The sequence below is a fragment of the Mus caroli genome, unplaced genomic scaffold (assembly GCF_978045245.1).
Source record: "Mus caroli unplaced genomic scaffold, Mus_caroli_1 scaffold_1, whole genome shotgun sequence".
NCBI classification, from domain to species: domain Eukaryota; kingdom Metazoa; phylum Chordata; class Mammalia; order Rodentia; family Muridae; genus Mus; species Mus caroli.
In genome coordinates, this window is record NW_028227256.1 from 163,456,007 (window position 1) to 163,479,427 (window position 23,421).

The 23,421-nt window shown below is 45.5% G+C and overlaps 1 protein-coding gene across 2 annotated transcripts in view; it reads left to right on the forward strand.

The window, feature by feature from the left end:
- Window positions 1-3,026: 3,026 nt before the first annotated feature.
- Window positions 3,027-23,421, forward strand: part of Cd247 (CD247 molecule) — a 70,612-nt gene continuing 50,217 nt past the window's right edge. For both annotated transcript variants that reach the window (XM_021167811.2, XM_029480108.2), the window contains exon 1: window positions 3,027-3,186. In XM_021167811.2, coding sequence (XP_021023470.1) covers window positions 3,129-3,186 — 58 coding nt within the window. In that variant the 5' untranslated portion in view covers window positions 3,027-3,128. The remainder of the gene's footprint in view (window positions 3,187-23,421) is intronic.

Here is a 23,421-nt window from a genome sequence, read left to right on the forward strand (position 1 = left end):
TTCTGCTACCGAGATCACCCACCCGTGTTTCCTTCCAGAAGCGTTACTGTTTCATACTTTCATGTTTGTATCTATGAAATGTTTCAGGTAACTTTTGTGTACAGCATGAAATAGAAACAGGGTATTTTTCCCTCATAGACATCCAGTTATTCTAGTACCATTTATCTCTTAAAAGTTTACCATCAGCCCCACTGGATCTTTCTTTTACCCTTGTCTAAAGCAACGTGACTGAACACATATGTAAGTCTCCTACCCAAGGGCTAGCCGAGCCTGAGCCTGCTTAGCTTGTGAGCTCAAACGAGGCTGGGCACGTTCAGGGTAGTGGAGATTATTCTGTAGGGTTAGTATGCTCATTCACAGTGTGGGCTCTCTGGCAGAGACAGACTGGTAAGGACATCCCTTACATTTTATTTGTTTTAGCATTATTATATTTTGGAGTAGAATGTTTGTGTGACAAATTCACTATTTGCACGTGTGTACTTCAACGGTCTTTAGCATATCCAATTTGCTGGTACAAAAGCATCCAACGCATTTTATCATTCCTTACAGAGACCTCACACCAATCAGCAGCGAGTCAGGTTGCCTGCCGCCCTTGGTTCCTGGCTAGCCCTGATCCACTTTCTCTCCAGACTTGCCTACTCTGGCTATTTTATATAAACAGAGTCATACAATAAGTGGCTTTCTATGTCTGGTTTGCCTTACCCGTGCTTGCAGCAGTAGCATCTAACAGTTCTTCAAGTCTTTTCACGGCTGTTATATTCCATTGTTTAAACCCACCACGACCGCTTGTCCGTTCCTCAGCTGTGGCGAATTGCTTCCAGTCTGGGGCCATTATCCATTAGGCTGTCAGGAGCACTTCTGTACAGGCTTCTGTGAGAGCATATGTTTTCCATTCTGTTGGGTATTTACTTAGTTGAGTTTCTGGGCATGTGGAAACTCTGTTTAACATTTTAAGGAACTGTCAAATTGCTTGGCACAGGGCCCTCGTCCTCCCTTGAACATCTGCAGGAGCACCAGTTTCCTTACATTCTCATTGGTCCTCATCAGCACGGACGCCCTTTACTCCTTGTGCTGTGTTAGCATCTCGTTGTGATGCTTTGTGTGTCTAGCTTGCGTTTTCCTAGTGACTAACACACTACGAGGCTTTCCTGTGCTATTGACAACTTGTTTATCTTCTTTGGAGAAATGTCAATTTAAATCTTTGGCTAATTTTTATTTTTTATTTTTATCCTATTAAACTGTAGACATACTTATACAATCTGACTACTGGACCAAAACCAGTATATAATTTGCAAATATTTTCACTCATTTTGTGGACTGTTTTTAAATTTTTCTTCCCACTTTCTTTTGAGGCATAAAACTTTTAAAATTTGATGATGTTCAATTTATGTATTTTGGTTTTGGTTGCTTGTGTCTTTTGTGGTCTAACATGTTAAGTCTTTCATATAAACTCTAGAATCAGTTTATCTTGTTTTAAGAGTTTGTTAACATATTTTTAGCATTTATTTGTTTGTGGTGTGTGTGTGTGTGTATGTATGTGTGGTGTGTCTGTGTGTGGTGTACATATGTATGGTATGTGTATATGTGTATTTGTATAGTGTGTGTATATGTATGTATATGTGGTGTATACATGTATGTATATATCGATATATGTATGTATGTATGTATGTATGTGTGTGTGTGGTATATGTATGTGTGTATGGTGTGTGTATGTGTATGTATGTGTATATGGTGTATGTACATATGTGGTATGTATATGTATGTGTGCTATGTACATGTATGTTATGTGTGTGGTATATGTGTGTATGGTGTATGTATGTATGAGGTATATTTGTGTATAGTGTGTGTATGTGTATGTATTTGTGGTATGTATGTGTATAGTATATGTGTGTATGTATGTGTGGTGTATACATGTATGTATGCTATGTGTGTGGTATATGTGTGTATGGTGGATGTGTGTGTGATTTATGTGTGTGATTTATGTGTGTGTGTGTGTGTGTGTGTGTGTGTAGCTCAGAGGATATCTTACAAGAATGGCTTCCCGTCCACCATGTGGGCTCTGAAGATGGAATTCAGACTGTCAGGCTTGGCAGAAACTACCTGAACCAGCTCTCTGCCTCCAGATTTGATAATATTGTCTCTCCATTTAGAAGACTGGTAGACTGAAAAGTAACTGTGGACTTCTTGAGAGACTTTTTTCAATCAAAGAAACCAGAGGTATCCCCCCATCCACATGGTCCTTTTGCACTCACCTACAACTCTTCATTATGCTTATTTCTCAGTTTTATTTTTTATTTTGTTTTGAGGCAGTCTTGCTACACAGCTCAAGTTGGCCAGGTATTCACTGTTAGTCCAGTGTGACCTCAAACTCACACTCCTCCTGCTTTTGTCACATGAGTGATAAGATTTACAGGCAGGCAATCTAGGCCTGACTTTTATCTTTTTCTTACTGTAAATGACCCCAAGGGTGAAATGTTGACAATTAGAGAAAGCATGTGACCTAGGTTTGGTGGCACATACTGTAATCTTGACCAGTGGAAAGCTGAGGAGGGAGAATTGTGAGTTCAAGACCAGCCTGGATTGAGTAGTGAGATTTTGTCTGGGGGAAAAGAATTTTGAAAACGATGTGAACTATAGTATTTCACACTCTTTATGGTCTGAATTGAGGCCAAGTTCAGAACCATACCCCAAAATATCCTCCTTTCTTTGTGCTTCAGATAAAGAAGCCTGATGCCTGGAGATGCTTCAAGGCCACACAGCAACTTAGATATGTGCCTGGGGTCCGACTTCAGCAATTGAGAGTCGTGTATAAATTAGTAAAGAATTAAAATAATAAAAAGTACATTAAAGTACAGTCAAATTGAAGAAAAAGCAAAATTCGGACGGATACCCATTCTTACACCCCAAACCTCCAAACCTTCAGAACTTCCTGTCTGTGAGTGGAGGGGGAGTGAGAGGGTGTCTTGCTGGCAGGTGCTGTCTCAAAGGCCCACAGTCCTCCACTTCCTGGGGTGTCAGCCACAAAACAAAGCCAGCAGAGACTCCATCAGCGCCTCCTTTTCTCCTCATCCTCCCAGGCATAGCTGCCTCTGCCTCTGCCTCTGGGTACCATCCCAGGGAAGCAGAAGATGAAGCGGAAAGTGTCTGTTCTCGCCTGCATCCTCCACGTGCGGTTCCCAGGAGCAGGTAAGGGCTCTGTTTCCCGCGGCTTGACCCTTTTAGAGGCTCTCTGTGTGTCTGAGGGGCAGCAGGGGGTGCCAAGGGCCTGGCGCTTCTTTTAAAGCTTGTCTTCCCAAAGTCAACGGGCAGAGTGGGCAGCGGCAGTGTGGGCTTGGGTCCCACCCAGGCGTCTGCTCTGTGACAGCCAAGCTGTCGTTTGGGGGCCAGCTGTTTGAAAACAGAGTTGTAGATTGTCCAGTGATAAAGGCAGAAGAGAAAGACTGTGGAGGGAAAGGGCAAGGAGAAACGCAGGGAGTCAGCAACTGAGACAGCTCTGCGCGGACAGGGGAAGCGGCACAGGATCAGAAACACCAGCTAGGCCTCGCTCCTCTATTCTGGTTTTTAGATATCATGTCTCCTTCCTCCCCTCTCTGGTTGGCATTGCCGGTCAGCCCCGTTCTTTCCTCCTTTGCCAACAAAGGACATTACCATGGTCAGTCAGAAAGGGTCATGGCCTGTGACCCTGGGTGTCCTGAAACATCTGGTAGAGGCTGAGCCCCTACAAGAGGACTTGAGGCAGGCAGGGAGGGAGGCATATGGAGGAGGCATCCATATTTGCAGCCTTTTGCAAGGCGCATTGCCACCTTCTGGCCCAGAGCATTTAAGTCTAAGCTCACCCTGTCAAGGCTGTCCACCACATCACAGCCACCAGCTACCCTATGACATACTGATTATCTGTGATATACTCACATGGCTCTCTATCTGAGCCAAGCAGCCAGAGACACGGACAGAAATGTTAGCAACAGGTTGAAGAATATGTGTTAATACATGACCATCACCAGTCACAACTAGCCAAGAAGACAACTTGCGCCAGTGCTCACTGCATCCCTCCGACGCCTGGCGTTTGGCATGCCATAGCCTTAGTGTGCTTCCTAGTTCAGCAGTTGGGGTGGAAGCCAGGGAACAGAAGACAAAAGACACCACTCACAAGACTGGTGTCATGGCCGTTTTACAAGAAATGGGACAATCTGTATTTGAATCTAGAAAGACAAGGATGGTAGCTGTAAGGGGTACCCTTCCTCCAATTTAGAGCTCTCCTGAGGGTGACAGTTTGTCGGGTGACAAGGCTGAGAGGGCAGGAATGGCCAACACATGACTGTTACCACCAGGAAACTGCACAGTCCTGGGCTAGCGTCACAGGGTTCTGAGGGCTCAGGAACGGGCTTTTCTGACCGAGCACAGTGCTTTTCTCAGAAAGGGCCGGGCAGGTGTGACTCACTCAGTGCTGTAGGGTAATTGCCCTTGAGGGAGCCCCAGCAGCCCTCAACCATAGGCAAGTGAGAAAGATTTTCACAGCCAGAGAGGTTCACTGACTAGAGGAGCAGCCACTGCAGGCAGGAGCTCTGGACTCATGACCGTAGGCTCTCAAAAGATGGAGGGAGGCGACTGTTGACTCTCTACCTCTGTCTGCACCTCACTGGTCCTGGTCCCTGTGCCACAGGCTTTGAAGCTCAAGTAAAGCTAAGGCAAGCTAGGGAGAGAAACAAACGGTTGGCAGTAAACAAAACCCCACCCAGAGGGCACAAAGCCTGTGGTCTTTTCCACCCCAAACCGAAAAGGCCTAAGCCTTTCCCATTTACAATTCTTTGAGAAAGCCCAGACACAGGGGACTAAGCCAATGTTGAATGAATTAATCAGTCCACTAAGTCTAACAAGACCATTTCGAGGGCCAGAGGAGGCAGGGAGCTGCTGGGTGCCACGGAACACGTCTGTCTGCCACGGAACATGTCTGTCTGCCACGGAACACGTCTGTCAGCCAACCGTCAGTTTCTTGCTACTTCTGACTGCCCCGCCATGGCAAAGGTTGAAAACAGAGGTCACTACCGTATGTGTCCACTCTCTAGTGAGAAAATGCACCTCTAGTGTGAAGCCTCGGGTTTATGAGAAGGTCTGTTTCTTAGGAAGACAGGAGGCAGGGGCATGCTAACCATCGCCCTTCCCAGTAGCAGGTCCCTGAGCCACCCACTGGATCTCAATGGTCCTGGGTTTTGTAAGATTTCCTCTAAAGCAAAGACACTAATGGCTTCCTCGAGGAGACGCGATGGCAAGGAGTGAATGCAAGGTTTCATATACAGAGATACGCATGCATGCATGCGTGCGTGTGTGTATCTATGTAGATCTACATATGCACACATATGCACACACGACAGACAATAAACAGAAATTGCACTAAGTATTAGATGCAGGGATGGAACCTATGGCTGAGATTCTTAATTTATAAAGCAGCAATGGGCATCTTCTCCTGATAGCATATGACTTGTCCCTCCTGTGAATTCTGGGCACACCCACACCAGCCCAGAAACCCAGTGGCAGGTGGGCGGGCCCTGTGGCAAATATGGATCAAAACTTGGGATTTACAGAGGGAGAATATTACACCCACCATTTCAAACTCTTAAGCACACCACACAGGAACATGTTTCCTCAGATTGACAAGAAGTCCGAAGGTGTAACATAAATACAGAAGACTGGGCAAATTCAAAGAACATGCATGATCATGGTGGCCACTCAGGTCTGAAGGCATGGATGTGCGTGACCAGGAATTTATTTACAAATATCGTAAACACCAAATCGCTGTAGAAGCTTTGGAAGCGGAGTTGAGGGGACCGTAAGTGACAGATGTGTGGCTGTGTTTCACCGGTGTCGTCTTCACCCTCTGGTTTGTTTTGCCCTCTGGTGCCTGACCCCTTCCGAGCCTCTGGCTTCATTTTCCTACTTCAGCCCTGCTCAGAGCTGCTAGATTGCAGACTGCATTTGTTGCCACAAAATACCAACAGCCCTAAGGTTTGTTAGCAGGCTAGCTTTATTACACCGCTCTGTGCGTTTAGCATTGTTAGTTTTGCTTTTGTTTTTTGAAAAATAAGACTAATTGGGCGTGATGACGCACACCTGGGATAGCAGCATTTGGGAGGCAGGGACAGGTGGGTCTCTGTGAGTTCAAAGCCAGACTGGTCTACATAGTGAGTTCTAGGTCAGCCTGGGCTATTAGTGAGACACTATATTTAAAAAAAAATAATAAGATTTAATTTTAAAAAATATACATCTTTCCTTTCAAAAGTCACCTAGCATGTTTCTTGTATTTTATTTAGAAGGTTTTGAGCTCCACAGAGAATTGTCTTAGGTTCGATTAGAATAGGCACACAATTTGAGAACACCCCATCACCCCTGTTTTTATATCTATGGTCAGTTAACTGATTAAACAAACACCAGAAATAGTTCAGAATAGTTTTGTTTTAGTTCTGCATGAGACAAAGCTGCTGCTCACTTACAACAAGATGACAGTGGATGTAATCAACTGGAATAACTACCAGTTATTCTGGTAGAAAACAGTAAACCGGTCATATGACCTGTTAGCCGAAACATGTCATTTTGCAATTGTGCACTATGTGTGGATAGTGACTACGTTCCCCAGGGAAAGAGATGCCCCTGGCTGCTCCCAGTCACATCCCTGGTGTTCAGCATAATATTTAGACCAGAGTCAATGCATGATACATATTCCAGTGTTTGTTGAATGCATTAAAAGTAAAGGAAATCTAGAAGTTTCCGCATGATTCATGTCATGGTTTTATTAGATGGCCTATCCTTTAAACAACTTAGTGGTAAATTATGAGTGTTAAAAATAAACTAAATTTTAAAAATCAGCAATCAAAGGGTCAACAGTGACCAGCAGACTTCAGCGTGAGTTACAAAGTTAGTTTAAGATTCAAAATGGCAATTATTAAAATGTTCTTGTTCAGCCATGTGAAATTCTACTATCAATATTTGCTTGTTCTGAGTTAGGGGGGTCCTAGAAGCACCGTGTGCATGCATGTTAGGCAAACACTCTACCACTGAGGTATTTCCCCAGCTCCCCACCCCCTTTATAAAATTTTGTCAAGATCTCTCCAAATTTCCCAGCCTGCTGAACTGGACTCATTTTCAGTTCAGGTTGTCCTAGAACTTGCAGTGTTCCTACCTTGGCCTCCTGGTAGCTGAAACTACAGGTCTGTGCTGTGAGACTCAGCTATTTATTTTGGACCCAGAGAAAAGATCATTTCAAATGATTAAATTAACACTAATATCTTAAAACTAAGCAAAAATGCACTGCTTTCAGTTTCTGCCTTTTCTCCAGTGCTGGGGGAAAGGTGATCAATATTGGAGACTGGTGGTCAATGGGCTGATAAAGTAATGAAAGTATCAGGAGCAGAAGACCCTGTGGATTCCAGCAGGAATCACAGTCCAGCGTAACTTTCACGTTTGATCTTCGTGACCAGTTTGCAAATACATGCGTCATGCTTTGCCCAGTATTTCCTTCTTGATGGACATTTGGGTCATTGCTAATGCTTGTTGTTACAGATAGTTTTCAGGACAATATACATGTAACGGGGTGGAGGGAGTCGTGCAAATTCAAGGCTGGCAATTAAAAGGACAGGTCAAAACAAAAGAATGATTCATAGCTGGACTCCAGATTCCAGTTGAGAACAATCCTGTTGGAGAAAGAATGTGTCTGTCCGTGACCATCTACAAATGGTCGTGTGGTATGGTGAGAGAGAGAGGACACTGTGCAGAAAGGTCTGGATGGAAGTCAGGGCTCCTCCATGGCCCCTGTTGTAGGTTAGTGGCTCACCTCAGCTCTATCTTTCCCTCGTAAGATGGCGGTGATGGTGCTCCCCTCACTAAGGGCTTTGTGGAGTGTCCAGGCTCAGGATGCTTGGTCCTTACTGTGTGTGCCTCAGCTTCCCAGTCTTCAGAATAAAATATCATCCTCCCCCACGCCCCCATCTCCGCGATGCAAAGCAGGAACGCAGCTCGAGTGTGCTTCCCTCCTCTTCCTCTCACTAAACTGCAGCGTAAACTTGGGCAGAAATGGCTCTCTGGGCCTTAGCTTTCTCTGGCGTGAGATCGAATCTAAAAAGCAACCATTTTTCAACCTAGAGCTCCAATACTTCTTCTGGTTGGGGCTCTCACCTTAGGGCACTGTTTTGAACTTGTTGGGAGAGGCCTCTACTTTGGAAACACCAACATTTTCTGGCTTGTCGATTGCAGATTTATTGAGAGCCACGCAGGACTTGGTTGGCGAGAAAGTGAATTGATGCTTGAAGTGACTGGACCGCAGTACGGGTCCAGGCTAGGCTCCTGTGCTCCGTTTTGCCTGTCTGATGGCTGTGCGCCCAGTTTCAGACTCCAGGGGGCAAAATAAACAGAAAGCAGAAGGGTAAAGGGAAGTTGACCCCGTCTAGGCCGCTGTTTTCTGTTTTCTCGAGTGTCATCTTTGTATTTACAGAGAACCCATGGTATGGCTGATCCCAGCTATCCTATGGCCGGTAGTCAGAAAGGTATAGAGTTCTCCTTTTGTAAATGATGGAAATGGGACCAAGGATGGTGATGTGTGCCTGGAATCCCAGCACCCGGGGGGGGGGGGGAAGAGAGAGAGAGAGAGAGAGAGAGAGAGAGATAGAGAGAGAGAAGGAGCAGGGCTCCACGCTTATCCTTGGCTATTCAGAGGTTGGAAGCCAGCGTGGGCTGCTTGAGACTTGAAATAAAAACATAAAAAATACAGAGATGATTACGTTCAAAGATTTGATGGCTTGGTTAGGAGAACTGGGCCTCCAACGTGCGTTCTCTGCAGCCGTTGTCTCTGATTGCTGTTCGTTGATTGGCATTACCACACACCCGAAGGCCGAATTCTGAAGCAGACTTTAAAAGAATTCCCCTTAGGAAGTGCTTAATTCTATTTTCTTCTCAATTTTTGAAGTTAAAAAAATCGTTTTGACACTGAAATCTTTGTTTGGCATACAGTTTTCTGCTGAGTAGGAAATCCGGGCTTGTTTAGAATGGAACTCTGTTCATCTCTGACATTATTATAGGTCTGAATTCACACTTTTCCCAAACCTGGTAAACCCATATTTTCCATTTTAGTCTTAATAAATGTAACTGTTTGGGGAGTTCTCCTTGGAAAAGACACATCTCAGTTGTAGTTCAATCCATTCCTATGGGCGCCCTCCCCCTCATACTCCTTTATGCATGGAAAATAAATTTAAAAATGTAAACTAAACCAATTTTGAGAGGGATTACTCCAAAGATTGACTAAAAGAACATGTTAGGAATATATTTTGATCCGGTGGAAAAGTCTTATTGGGTGGGTATTCAATACTCTCAAGGAATAGTACAATGATAGCCCTAGATTCTAAAGTGAATTTTTAAAAATTATTTGTTTTTATTTTATGTGCATTGATGTTTTGCCTGCATGCATGCCTGTATGAGGTGTCAGACCTTGGAGTTTCAGACAGTTGTGAATTGCCATGTGGGTACTGGGAATTGAACCCCAGGTCCTCTAGAAGGGCAGTCAGTGCTCTTAACTGCTAAACCCTAATGCGAATTTTTCAAAACTGAATTCTCAAAGAATGGTAGAATTGTCACTGAGTGGCAACGGTTTTCTATTACTTATGTTTACTTTCAGCACGGGGCTGTGTGTTCAGGGAGGGCAAGGCCTTATGCTGTTGATGGGGACAAAGTAAGGCATCCTAAGAAGTTGATGCTCAAAACAAAAAGCAGGAAGCACTGCAGAACCAGATACACAGATGTCTGTGTTTCCTAGAGTGACCACTTCAGCAGGACGTTTGTCTATACAACAAACAGGCTGGCACACTGTAAATAGTTTCCTTAGCCAAACTGTGGGGACAGGAAGACAGTGTGGCTCAAAACACACACCAGCATGGACACCACCACATAGGATTAAATAAATCCCCACTACTCTCTTGCTGTAGAGACTGGAACTCCAGCCAAGCATAACTATATAGGTCTCCCATGTGTGACATTGCACTAGCCCCAAGATACACCATAACTGACAGCCCTCAGCCAGACCTGCCTGTTCTCTCCCTAGACTGAAAGGTGATAGTGGGAGAATCCGAGAGAAGAGGGGGTTTCCTAGGGAAGAGAAAAGAGATGCTTAGGAAGGGGAATGGAGGTTGCATCCTATTGCTTCAGAGGAAAGATGGGGAATGGGGTGGCAGGATCAACCTGCCACGGAGCCAGACTGGATCAGTTACGGAGTGGCCTGAGCCTGAGTACCATGGGTTAAAAGCTCGGTGTGATGCTGGTGAACATGCCTGTTGGGGACGTTTCCACTCATGCTCTGGCGGATGCAGGAGTCTATGTCCCAGGGTTCATACGTGGATGACAAACATATCCTCACTCAGTGTGCTTTTTGGGTAGAATCTAAAGGAATAGCATCCAGATAGATGTAGATTCTAAGGTGATTGTGAGTGTGGGGTGTGTGTGTGTGAAAGTATGATTATGTTAGTGAGTGCTTCTGTGTCTGTACTCACTGTATGCTAATGCATGTACAAGTATCTGCAGGTATGTGTTTGTGTGCACATCAACATGTAGCCTTCCGTGTCTTGGTATATACCATATGTGTCTTTAAGAGGAGTTGTTGGTCTGGCCCCACTCCGCAGGAACACCCTGTCTCCAAAATGAATCTGGCATTTCCTTCTTTGCACCTCTTTCCACCTAGTTCCCAAGATTCAAAATGCTAAAACTCTGCCTTACTCTCAGCTGTGGGAACCCTGCCTACCCACAATGCTAAGCCTAGATATCTGATGATCTCCCAAACTCATAACCATCATAAATTATCTGCATTCAAATGGCAAAATAAGGTGGAAAATTGTTGTTCTCCCAACTCAAGCTTAAAAACACAACATAAATATGTCCCTACTGCGAGCTCTTCTCGGAGTTTAGGTCTGGCACACAGACAGTTTCAGGGACACACAGAAATCATCAGAAAATGTCACCTGCTCCTCCAAGTTTTCACAAGTTCCTTCCACAACAATCATGTGTGTTTGGAGGCAAAATAGTCAACACACATTTGATGTTTTTCTTCTTGCAAGCAATCTAACAAGGTAGCCCCTAGTGAGGTGCTTTGGCCATCATAGCAGTTGGTCAAACTAGTTTTAGTGTCTGATTATCTACGCTATCTGACTGACTAATTCATATTGATTAAAGCAATTAAATGCTCCGAACGTGCCTCCCCTGTGTCTCCAGCCAAATAATCTATAGATGATCAGTCTAACCAGCCCACTGAGCAGACCCGTTTCTTAGAGATGGACATTCACGATGCCGGAAACCATATTCTCTGGTTTTCAAAAGAGTCTGAATGTGGCTTCCGACACCCTGCTTCATGGTCTGGCCTAATTTCCATCAGTTTTGTCGACCTGTGCTAATTTCCACGCTGAGTTCAGTAGCAAAGACAGCACGTATGGATTGGATGCCACCCAGGACTGTTTTGAGTTAGACAGAAGGGCTTCAGAAATTCCTCTTTTGATTTCTCAGAGCAGAGAGAAATCTTTGTCTTTTCTCCCACTTAACTATCGGTGCTTCAAAAGCCCAGACCTATATAAAATACACAAATGCTTTCGAGACAAAATGAATCTTGCCCGGTTTCTTTGGGCTTCGGTGGGAACAATAAAGATCCAACTACAAAAGGTTGGCAAAGAGGATTATTCTTTTTCTTTCTATTAAGCATAGAGGCTTCAAAAGAACAGCCCAGAAAGTCAAATAATTGTATCCACCACTGTTCACCCATCCATCTCCCCGCTGACCTGTCCTGTGAAATACCCTTGAAAATCTTGGCCGTCTCTCACCTGCCCATTGCAAATGCTGCTTTGTTAAATGTTCGAGTCTGTAATTCCACGAGAAAGACCTGATAAAACAAACTGTATTTCAATGGCCACCTCATCGGGGAGTAGCTCTTTGGGCTGGGGGTACTTCTAATTTTCGGATCTTTGTAGTCTCTGTGTTGGGAGGGGGCTACTTGAAGACCTGAAAAGGAGATGTGAATCAAGTCTACAAATGTTTGCTAGCCAAAGGGGCCAAGGTGGCTTCAGGGGAGACTTAGGAAACAGGTTTTTGATCTTCATGGAGATCTCTTGATTGCTTTGGTTTGGGAAAAATACATCATTTGCTTCTTTAGAAACAAAGTTTGAGACTTGAAGCTGGTCTAATTGCTAGCTTCATTTCAGTCCTGAACTTTCTCAGAATCACTCTTGCCACTTTGAAGAGCACAAAATGGCTCCTTGACACCGAGAGACACAGAGAAAGATTAGGCCACTTAGAGATTTTTAAGTTCAGAGTTGAATGTTTTCTAGCAGTGGTCAAGTCCAGAATTGTTTCAGTTTTAAAAAGCAGAATAGCAGCCTCTCAGCTGGGCAAGCACCTAAAGTTTAGTGCAGGATGACCATGAAAGATAATTCTAAGTTGCTGGTGCAGAAAGAGGGTCTGGTGTGCTTGGCTTGGGATGCTGTCCCTAGACAGTCTCTTCAAACCCGTGGCCTTGGGTTAGGGAGATGGCTCAGCAGGTAAAGTGCTTGCTGAGCAAACATGAAGATCAGAGTTCAATCCCCCAGCACCCGCGTAAAAACAGGGAGCAGCACACACTTGTAACCCTAGCTCTGGAGGACAGACTCATGGGTTCCAGGGGCTAACTGGCCTGCAAGCCAATTTAGTGTAACAGTGAGATCTAGGCTCAGTGAACAAACCTGTTTCAAAAAGTAAGATGGGGAAGATAGAGAAAGATATCCTGACATCAGCCTCTAGCTCCACCAAGCACACACACACACACACACACACACACACACACACACACACAGCATGGGCATCTTGCCTGTGCAGATGTCCAATAGAAGTCCATTGAATGAACCTGTGACTCAAGTATTTCATGTTATAAACATGTCTAAGTTTAGACAATGCTAACACAATGGCGGGTGAACTAGGCTGCAAAGCTGTGGGGATCTCTACTAACTAACCGGAACCTTTAGTCGCTGGATAGGGCGTTTGAGAAGCTTTATACAAGAGACTGGTATAACGATCTTAATCAGTGGTTCTCAGCCTGTGGGTCACAACCCCCTTGAGGGTCAAATGACCCTTTCACAGGGGTCACACGTCAGATATCCTACATATCAGATATGTATATTAAGATTAACAACAGTACCAAAATTATAGTTATAAAGTAAAAATGAAAATTATTTTCTGGTTGAGGGGGGTCATCACGACATGAGGAACGGTATTAAAAGGTCAAGAAGCAGGCAGGTGGAGATCCACCGCTCTTAACACTAACTATACTCAGGGGAATGTCATTTAAGGAAAAGCTATCATAAATTCTTTAGTATTATGAGGATTAACTTTCTAATTTAGTTATTTCCATGAATGATGATTTTTATTAGTTTCATTTTCTCAGAACCAACAGGTATACTACACTTTAAAAAAACATTTATTATTGTTATTTTGTGTGTATCTGTGTATGTGCATGTATTTCTGCCATGGCATGTCAGAGGACAACCCAAGGGAGTTGGTTCTCTCTTTCTCCATCACGTAGGGGTTGGGGGTCCAGCTGAGGTCCATAGGCTTGGCAGCAACACTGACTCATTTCGGATAAAGAAGGACCCAGAACTCCTGGTCTGCTGTCAGTGTGGATGAGCCCCTAAAGGAGAGGTGAAGCACGAGAGCTCAACCATAATGGCTTTCTATGAAGCCTGTTCTCTCTGAGAATCCCCCATCTCTACCCCTGCATGTTCTAGTGGAGGAGACATAAGAAATTCTCAGTGCTAACAAGTCAGTGGCGCTGTTGATTCTTTTCTAAGTCTGTCCAGAGCCACGTTAATAAGGGCAGCAAGCAACTGGTCCTAGTCCTGTTTGACAATGAGCTCCGCCTCTGACAGGAATAGGCTGCCCTGCTAGAACAAGCTAGTAGGGAAAAAGACCGAAGCCATATAGAGAAGAACAAGTAATTTTCTTTTGGTGAAGACCCTGCTTTATAGATACACTTCATTGAGGCTCGAGAGACAGCTCGGTGGCTAAGAACTCTGCTTCCTCTTCCAGAGGACACAGGTTCAGTTCCCAGCACCCAGATGGCAGCTGACAATCACGTGTAACTCCAGGTGCAGGGGATCTAATGCCTTCTTCTGGCCTAAAGGCACCAGGCATACACACAGTGCACATAGATACATGCGGACAGATACACATTCATTCACAGAAAGTAAATACATCTTGGGAAAAAAAACACACTTCATGGGCTAGAGATGGGATTCAGTTGTTAAGAGTGCTCGCCTACCATGGATAAAGCTGGCAGATCTCTGTGTTCGAAACCAACCTGGTCTACAGAGCAAGTTCTAAGATAGCCAGGGCTACACAGAAAGACCCTGTCTCAGAAAAACAAAAACTGATGGATGAGAACAGGGCCCACAGAATCAACTAAGCCGGGCTCGTAGGGGCTCACAGAGCCTGCGTGGGTCTGGGCTTGGCCTCTGCATATATGTTATGACTGTGTACCTGGGTGTTCTTAAGGTACCTCTAACAAGGGGAATGAGGGGTGTCTCCAACTCTCTGGCCTGTGCTTGGGACGCTTTTCCTCCTCCAGTGTTCCTCATCCAGCCTTGATGTGAGCGTTTGTGCCTAGTCTTATAGTAACTGGATATGCTTGCTCAGTTGGCACCCCTGGGAGACCTGCTCTCTTTTGAAGGGAAACAGAGGAGGTGTAGATCTGGGGAGGACTGGGAGGGAGGGGTGGAGGAAGGGAAACTGCAAATGGAATGGAATGAGTGAGAGAAGAATAAAAATGAAAAAACGAAAAGCACTCAAAAATCCCACAAGAAAGATCAAGGTGGATGCCCCCCCCCCCCATGAATGAGCACAAGTTTGATCCCTGGCCTCGAGATGTGCACAGACATGCACACAAATACGCATACACTGTACATACATGAGCTTAAAAGCCTTCAACATAGATCTCTGAGGGGACAAACTGTGTTCAAAGCACAGAAGCCATGGTATTGGTTTCTGTATCCACTGTATTTTGTATCCACTACAAAATAACAATGTACCATAAAGTAGTGGCTTTTTAAAAACTGACATTTATAACCAGTCATGGTGATACATGCCTTTAATCCCAGCAGTCAGGGGGCAGAGGCAGGTGGATGCCTGTGAGTTCAAGGCTAGCCTGGCTTACAAAACAAGTCCAGGACAGCCAAGGCTACACAGAGAAACCCTGTCTTGAAAAAAAAAAAAAAAAAAAAAAAACCAAACCAAGCAAACAAACAATAAAAACCCTGCAATTTAAACTGCGATATGACTCAGTTGGTAAAATAAGTGTGAACACCTGAGTCTGGGCTCAGAACCCACTTTTTTAAAATGCCAGGTGTTTTCTCATGATGGCACACATACATTTTACCAGTTTTGAGACAGAGGAGACTGACAGATCCCTGGGGTCACTAGCTGGCCACCCTAGCCTATTTTGTGAGTTCCCGGACAGTGAGAGATGTTGTCTCAAAAAAGTAGATAGTATCTAGGGACAATAGCCAAAGTTGTCTTCTTGCCTAGGCACGTGTGTGTGCACGCGCGCGCGCGCGCGCGCGCGCGCGCGCGCGCACACACACACACACACACACACACACACACACACACACACACACGCACGGGCGGGGTGAGACAGGGCGGCACCCAAAAAATGTTTTGTTCTACAGTTCCACGGTTCTGGAAGCTAGCAATCCAAACTCAAGGTGTCAGTGGGTCTGTCTCTTCTGGGGACCATGAGGGACAATCTGCTCACACTCCTTCCCCAGATCAAGACAGTTTCCTGGGGTGTTGGCATATCTTGGCTTGTGGCTACATTTCAGTCCATACCATCTACCAAAGCTTCCTGGGAATCGTCTTTCAATGGACGCTGCTCTTTGCCATGCGTTCAGTTAAGGATGTTATTTAGGGGACTTCAGAGGTGCATGAAGCTTTGCTGGCTCCATGTAACAGGCGTCACAGAGATCCTGATTTGATGTCTCATTTAAATGCAGGCACATTCCTCTCAGGCTCTTTGAGGACTATAGGCAAAGCTGCTTCTAGGGTGACCTGGTGGCCGAGATCAGGGAAGGACACTTGCAGCCTGGGGTCCATTTAACCCATGCTGCTCTGACTGGCACAGCTGCAGAGCACAGTCTCCGGAAGATGGAATAAGTGTGTGTCAGAGGGATGCTGCCTTCTCTCTCGGAAACACCGGGGTTGCCCTTTAGAAAAACATCACCAAGCACATTCTGTAGTCTCAGAATGAGTCCGCCGGTGATTCAGGCAGTGGGGCTTGATCTGGGTTTCAGACATCTCTATTCATTTCAAGGCCTCTGTTTCCCAAGGCAAATCTACCATCTTGGACCCACAGAACAGTGAGTTGGCAGAGGGATCCTGGCATGAGAAACCAGCGTGCAGCTGGGACCTGACTCTTCTGTCTTCTGTGTGGTCTTCTGGGCTGGGGAAGAAGAGAGTGGGTTTCCAGGTCACAGCTGTCAGGCCCCACCTGTGGAGTGGGTGGCTCTAGCTCCGTCGTCAGTGGAAAAGTGCTTCAAACACATTCTCTTTGGGAAGGTAAGCTAGGGATCAGCTGTTTAGCCCTTTAGCTTTCTGCCATCAGCAAACATTTGAGAAACTGGATTAGGGTGCCCTTCTCACCTCTGAGAAAACAGTGTGAACAAAGCAGCATCTCATGTGGGGCTTCATGAGAGCATCTGTTGACCTTTGACTCTGCTACATCATCACGTCCCTTCCTGCTGCAGGGGCAGGTTGTCTGTATCCCCAATTGTGCTGCTCAGCCCAAACTGCAGAGCCTAGATTCTGGAACCAAACACTACTGCCATCAGTACTTTTTAGCCCTGTGTCCTTGGGGCAACTAAAAGCTCTGTAGATCTGGGGCTCCTTGTCTGTTAACAGCTGTGTAGTATCTACTCAAAGGGCTGACTTGACACTGCATGAAAAATGTTGGCTTTGGTGGCCAGCACATGCATTGAATCCACGCTGGCTCATAAGGGACAGTCATACTGTGCTACCACTGGGGGCTGACTCATGCCATGAAATAACTGTGGTTATATTAACTTTAACTTTCCAGGTAGTTATATTTAGCTTTTTTTTTCCTGATGTTTTTACTTCTTTCTATTCACTAGATGCCTAAAGTCAACCCTTGGTTATCCTCAAATGGTAACCTAGTGTTTAGGCCAAAGGACCAGGTACCAAATCTTGAAGGACTTATGGTCCATATGGGTTTCTTCCCAATTTCTCAATGCTGTTGCTATAGCCCAAAAGCAGCCACACACACATGCAAGCAAATGAGCAGGAGATATGGCAATACAGCTTTATTGCAAAAAAAAAAACAAAACAAAAAACAACAACAAAAAAAAAACAGGCCCTGTGGGTCAGCCTTTGTACACCTTGGTCAAGAGTAGTGGGAACAGAAGACAGAGACCTGGGTCCCTGTCTACCTCCACCTCTTGGTTTTCCATCTCTGTTCAGGAGGAAGTCCCACTGGTAAGCAAGTCAGAGAGCAGCAGGGAGACACCTGCGGGGGGCCATCCCCAGCAGCCACTGAGCTGGGGTGGGTGGGTGGTTTGCTCCACAAGCAGATAGCACAAGGCCCAAGCTTAAAGTCAAGATGACATACATTTGTTAGCGGAGCACCCTCCAGGCAGATCGCTGTCTTGCTGAAGTGAAATGGAAAATCCAATGTGATTCTGCTGTGGCCCCAGTGATAAAAGCTTTTGTTATTGTTCTCAATTGTTCTCAGACTCACTGTGTTCATGGAGAGTTTAGTCATAGGGGTTTCTATTCTCAGGAAGTCACAGCACATCACAATACAAGGCTCACCTGTCTTCAAAATAGTTGTGCTCCACGTAACAGGGAGGGGGCAATTATGAGAAATCATGTGTGCTACAATAGCTGTCTACCATCAGATAAAAGTTAATAAACAGCACATATGTGGTATAGGGGCCACCTCGCTAATTCACACCAGAAACCCTGCAGTCAATCAAAGGGATGATGTATTTTTATTTCCACCTTTTATGAAGTCTTTGAGGTTGTGTTGATTTTTGAGAGTGAAAATCCAGCATCCTGTCAAGGAAAGATGAAGACAAACTGGAAAGTTCCATGTGGTCTGCCTCAGCGTCCTAAGCATTGTTCTCTTAATGCAGTGGAGTAGCCTCTGGAAAGCAATCATCTCCTTTGGGTTGTAAATAAAATAAATCGAGTTCAATGGTTCTCTTTCACGATATAGTGACTATTCCTCCAGTGAAGCATAATACACAGAAGCTCAACCCAGATGAGCTTCGCATACACAGTGGTAATGGGAGGAAAACTAATAATAATCATTTTTTAAAAGCCCCTCCCACTTGCCCCATGGATGGGAAACCTTGTGTGTGTGAGCACTCAAGATTGGTGACAATGAAGTTGGAATTTGCATTCCAGACTCTCCCTCTGTTCAGTGATGTGGGGCCATTTGGGGGGTCTGTCTCTGGCCTGGAGAGACGGGGTATGACTAGGGGTAGCTTTATGGGAAATCTAAACCTGACACCCTAGCTTCCATTATTACACACACCTCTCATTTTCTGTTGTTTTCCTTTTAGAGGTTACATTTTCCAGTCCTGGTTTTAACCCCCAAATTATGTAAATTCCATAGGCCGCTTTTGAATACAGCAAGCTGGAAAAACTCTGTAAGGCCCCCACGGCCTCGCCTCACAGGATGTGGCCGCTTCTCTTAGCCCTAGCTGAGCTTTTCTGAGGATAAGGTACACTTCTCTCGTTGGTCCATCTCTGGCTGAATCAAGGCCCTCTCAGTTGAATGCTGGGAACAGGAACCAACCTTAGCTCTGTTGATATCTTGACCTAAATAGTCTTATGTTGAAGCCTGTCCCATGTGCTGTGGAATGTTTAATAGTATCCCTGGCCTCCTCTCATTAGATGTCAGGAGCACTTCCGACTTAGGACAAGCTTAAGTGCCTTTAGATGTTGCAGAATGTCCCCTGGGGGCTGAGAACCAGGGAGATGAATTGTGATTTGTGTTCTTTTGCTCAGTGACGATTAGCCCGTGATAGGCTATTCTCACTGCATTCGGTCATCAAATGGACCAAGAGGCTGCAACAGATCCAATTCTAAGCATTTCCCAGCACCACGGAAATGACAGCTTTGGAGATGCCAGGTGCCATGTGAACACTGGTTTCTGAAGTGGTTCTATCAAGGACGGCCATCAACCACGGCCAGGCTACCAGTTGACTTCAGGTTCCCCGACCCCTGCTGGCAATTCCTTCTGTCTTTCATCTGCATCTCTGACAATCCAATGGGGTTGAGTGAGGTCAGTTTTAGCAGAAGTGGAAAGATAATAGATTTATGATCTAAATTAAAATTCTGGCTTTGTCACAGCTAGTTATGTGACCTTGGGTCAGTTCCTTGGCCTCTTTGAAACAATTTTCTTAATTAACCCTGTCTACCTTGAGGCCTCGTTGGCAGGATTAAAAGTAGCGCATATAAAGAGCCCAGGTGGAGTAGGCACCCGGTAGCTCTATAATAAACGTGTTCTAGTACTATAAACTGAAAAGGGTGAATGACTAGTGACTGGGTAAGTAGAAAGGCCAAGGGTATATGGGAAGTGTCAATGGTGACAGCCGGTGACTGCACCTGACTGTGACCAATCTCCAGCTTGTCCATCTCTGGAGCACATTCTTATTGTCAGCTACAAGAATCCATCTCCCCCTGGCTTTTCTCTCCCTGCCTCTACTTCTCTGACCCTGGAGGACCTGACCTAGGGCAGAAGGCTGAGAAGATGTTGGTTTGTGTAGACATTCAAGGCTTTGGCAACTGATCTGAACCCACATGTGAAAAACCAGAGAAGCTTCTGGCCTAAGCGGTGTGAAGGGGGAAAAGCTGGAAGGCAGCTGTGTCCCAGCAGTGAGCAGGAGCTACTGGCTTGGTAGGAGCAGGAGGAGAGGCCAGAGGACAGGAGGGATGGCAGAAGGCTGCCACAACCCAGGGATCCAAGAACAAGCAACTGACACTCAATATGAACAACCAGGGAGAAAGGGCCCACACTTCAGCATAGCCGGAAGCAGAGGCATGATGGGACATTTTTTTGATCCTCCCTCTCATCTCCCACTTGCATATCTTGGAATCTGTGCTCCATCGGGAACCTTGAAGACGCTTGGGCCTTAACTCTATGTCCGTGGTCCTGGGTAAGAAGGCGGCAGAATGGTGAGCCTGGTGGCTGAGCCAGGAAAGCTAAGGTGAGGTTGAGGTCACAGCTGGGATTGATCACCCCTGAAATAAGGGGGTTCTCAGTTTGTTCCTGTTGAGACTTGGCGAGTCTAGGTCTGCTGAGTACAGGGCTCTGCTGGGCCAGGCTGTCTCTCAGCTTTTATATCTTCACTGTCCTGTTCTCACAACAAATGCCAACTACATTTACACTTTTTATGCTCTTGCTTATTTACTGTCGCCCCTAAAAGTAGTCATTTACTACGCAGAAAGTCGCCCTAGCCCTGAAACAATAAAGACGACGAGAACTGAGCGCACAGGACCTGGAGGTCAGCAAAACCACGGCATCCCGCTTAAAATCGAACAGGCTTCATTTTCTGCGTTTAGAACCCAAACACGCGCACTTTAAGAGATACTGTTTATCATATTTTATGAGGTCAAATCATAGTATAGAAAGCTTGGAAAATATAGAAAGAAGAAAAAAAAAGATAGAACAACAACAAAAAAAACATTTTTTAAAAAATGCACACCACAACTTCATGACCATGCCAGCCTCTGTTCTCCCGGGCTGGGAGAGACATGCACTTTATTTTGTAACCGTTCTTTTGGCCAAACAGTAAATCACAAACATCCCTTCTCGCTGTTAACTATTTCTGGACAGCAGTTTTAGGACCTGTGGAGGGCTGTGATTTATGTCCCCTCTGCCTACGGGACATTTAGATGGCTTTGAATTTTGACACATTGTGAATAATGTCCCTGTGGACTTGTTCTCCATTCCTGTGAATGCATCAGACACCACACGTGTGATTGTCTCCTTGGAATCACCTCTGGAAGTAGAAATGCTGAGTGTCTCTCCTCTGGAAGCATTATGGACCCACACGTTGTTGTGCACTTCCTCTGTGACGTTTTCTAAACTTCAGGCCTGTCTCTGTAAGAAAGAGATGTGAACATGTGGCATTGATACATCGGATACCTGGCCTGCTGATGTCCCCTTAGGAATTGCCTCCCAACCTCAAACACTGTTTAGACTTCTCACCCTCCATGATAGCATACTTGGTTATATTTCCCCACTCCCAGTCCCTGCCCACTCTCTGCTCTCTGTGAAGATCCTACCTGTCCGTTGGCTCTGCTATTATCTTTTTTGGCCCAACTCATTGGAGACTCAGTTGTTCCCACCAGGTTCCTTCTTTCTAGTCCCTGCTGCAAAGCCAGACCCTCCACAGGATGGAGCAACCTCCATGCTCAGAGTGAGAATCAAAGCCTCATGGCTTCTGGACTCAGGGCGAGCCTTAGCTTTGAGCAGCCCTGTACTAAGGCATGCACACGTATGGATACTATGGATACACAGAACTCTGGGATCTGAGGGTTTACAGGGCTCTCATGATTCAGGTGTGGCCCCAGGCCAACTGAGAAGCCTCCTGGAGTCAGAAAGTTGATGCTACCTCCACAATGTCTAGTACCACCTCCCTTCCAAATGTGCTGTCACCCAACTGTGCTGTCACTCAACAGCGTCTCCCAAGGGTGCAGCTCCAGTCTTGTGAGAACACTGCTGAGTGAGCTGGGACACAGCTACTCTGCTTTATCTCACAATGCACGCCGCTGGAAAGATGCCCACAGGCAAGGACAGCCATTAACAGTATTCATACATTTACTTATTCAACAAATATTTATCAAGTGTGTATAATGCCAGGGGGCCTCAATGTGCTTCATAAACAATCATGAACAAAATAAAATGAAACAACAGATCCAAGACCCTACAGAGCTAGAATTTTAAAGACAGAGGCAGAAATAAATCAGGGTAAGCAAGTAAATGTGTAAAATGAGTCCTGCTGAAAACTAAGAAGAAAAAGAAGACAGCATGGAGGGTTGAAGAAAGGTGTCATGTGTCATCAGGAGGTGTGCAGGGATCCCGTTGTGGGGAGATGGCGTCAGAATAAAGATGGGAAGTCCACAGGTAAGCCAGTTCAGACATGGGAGAAAGCAGTGGACAGCAGTGTGAAGGGGGCCTATGCTCCGTGCTCCCTGTGCTTTGTGCTCCATGTTCTGTGCTCTCTGTGTTCCCCATTCTCTGAGCTCTGTGCTCCCTCCATGCTCTATGCTCTATGGTCCATGGTCCATGCTCTGTGCTCTCTGTGCTCCGTGCTCCCCATGCTCTGTGCTCTGAGAACTGCAAGAGATGGAGAGAAAGTGGGAGAGGCTCAGAGAAGGCGTGCTCAGCAGTGAGCCCAGTGGTGGAGGCTGGAGAGTGGCAACTGTCCACAGGCTTGAATACATGGGACTCTGAGTAAGGTGGATGCTGGTCCTTGGAGCCAAGAACTAATGTTAGGTTGGAGCAAGCTTAGCCTAGCACTTTACAGAGAGAGGAAAGACAGAAGGACTTGGTTGTGGGTACTGAGCTTGTGGCTCAATGGTTGAGCATGCACGAGGCTCTCTCTGAGTTTGACTCCCAGCACCGCCCCAAAATAAAATAAATCTCTAGAAACAAACAAACAAACAAAATACAGTCATTTTCCAGCTTCCTGTACTTGTGGGCTCTGCTTCCGCAGAGTCAGGCGAGTTCAAACTTTTTCTAAATATAAAAAGTCCCAAGAGTGCAAACCTGAACTGTTGTACATGCAAGAATGTCTAATAGTGGGATGGATATGGAGTGATGTGCTGGCTATCTTTCCATAGCTTCCCTCCCATGGGGCCATAAGCCGGTTTCCCTCTGACATCTGCTGCTTAAGACAGCGCTGTGGTGGTCTTGTCTGTCTTAAAAGTGTAGTTTTGTTGTTGTTGTTTGGAGGGAAATTCCACTGTTTCTAAAAAATGTTAGACAACAGAGTGACATTAGATGCTACCGGTAATCTAGAGATGGCCAAGTGAGTGGGACAGTATTTATAGGTTATATGCAAATGCCTTGCCATTTTTCTAATAATAAAATTGTTTATTTATGTGTATGAATGCTCTATTTGCATGCATGCCTACATGACAGAAGAGGGCCTCAGATCCCAGTATAGATGGTTGTAAGACACCATGTAGTTGCTGGGAATTGAACTCAGGACCTCTGAAAGAACAGCTAGCACTCAACCTCTGAGTCATCTCTCCAGCTCTCTGTACCTTGTCATTTTGAGAGGTACCTGAACATCCTCAGATCTTGTCTCCATGGGGCTTTCTAACGTAGCATCCCTGACAGACTGGACATAT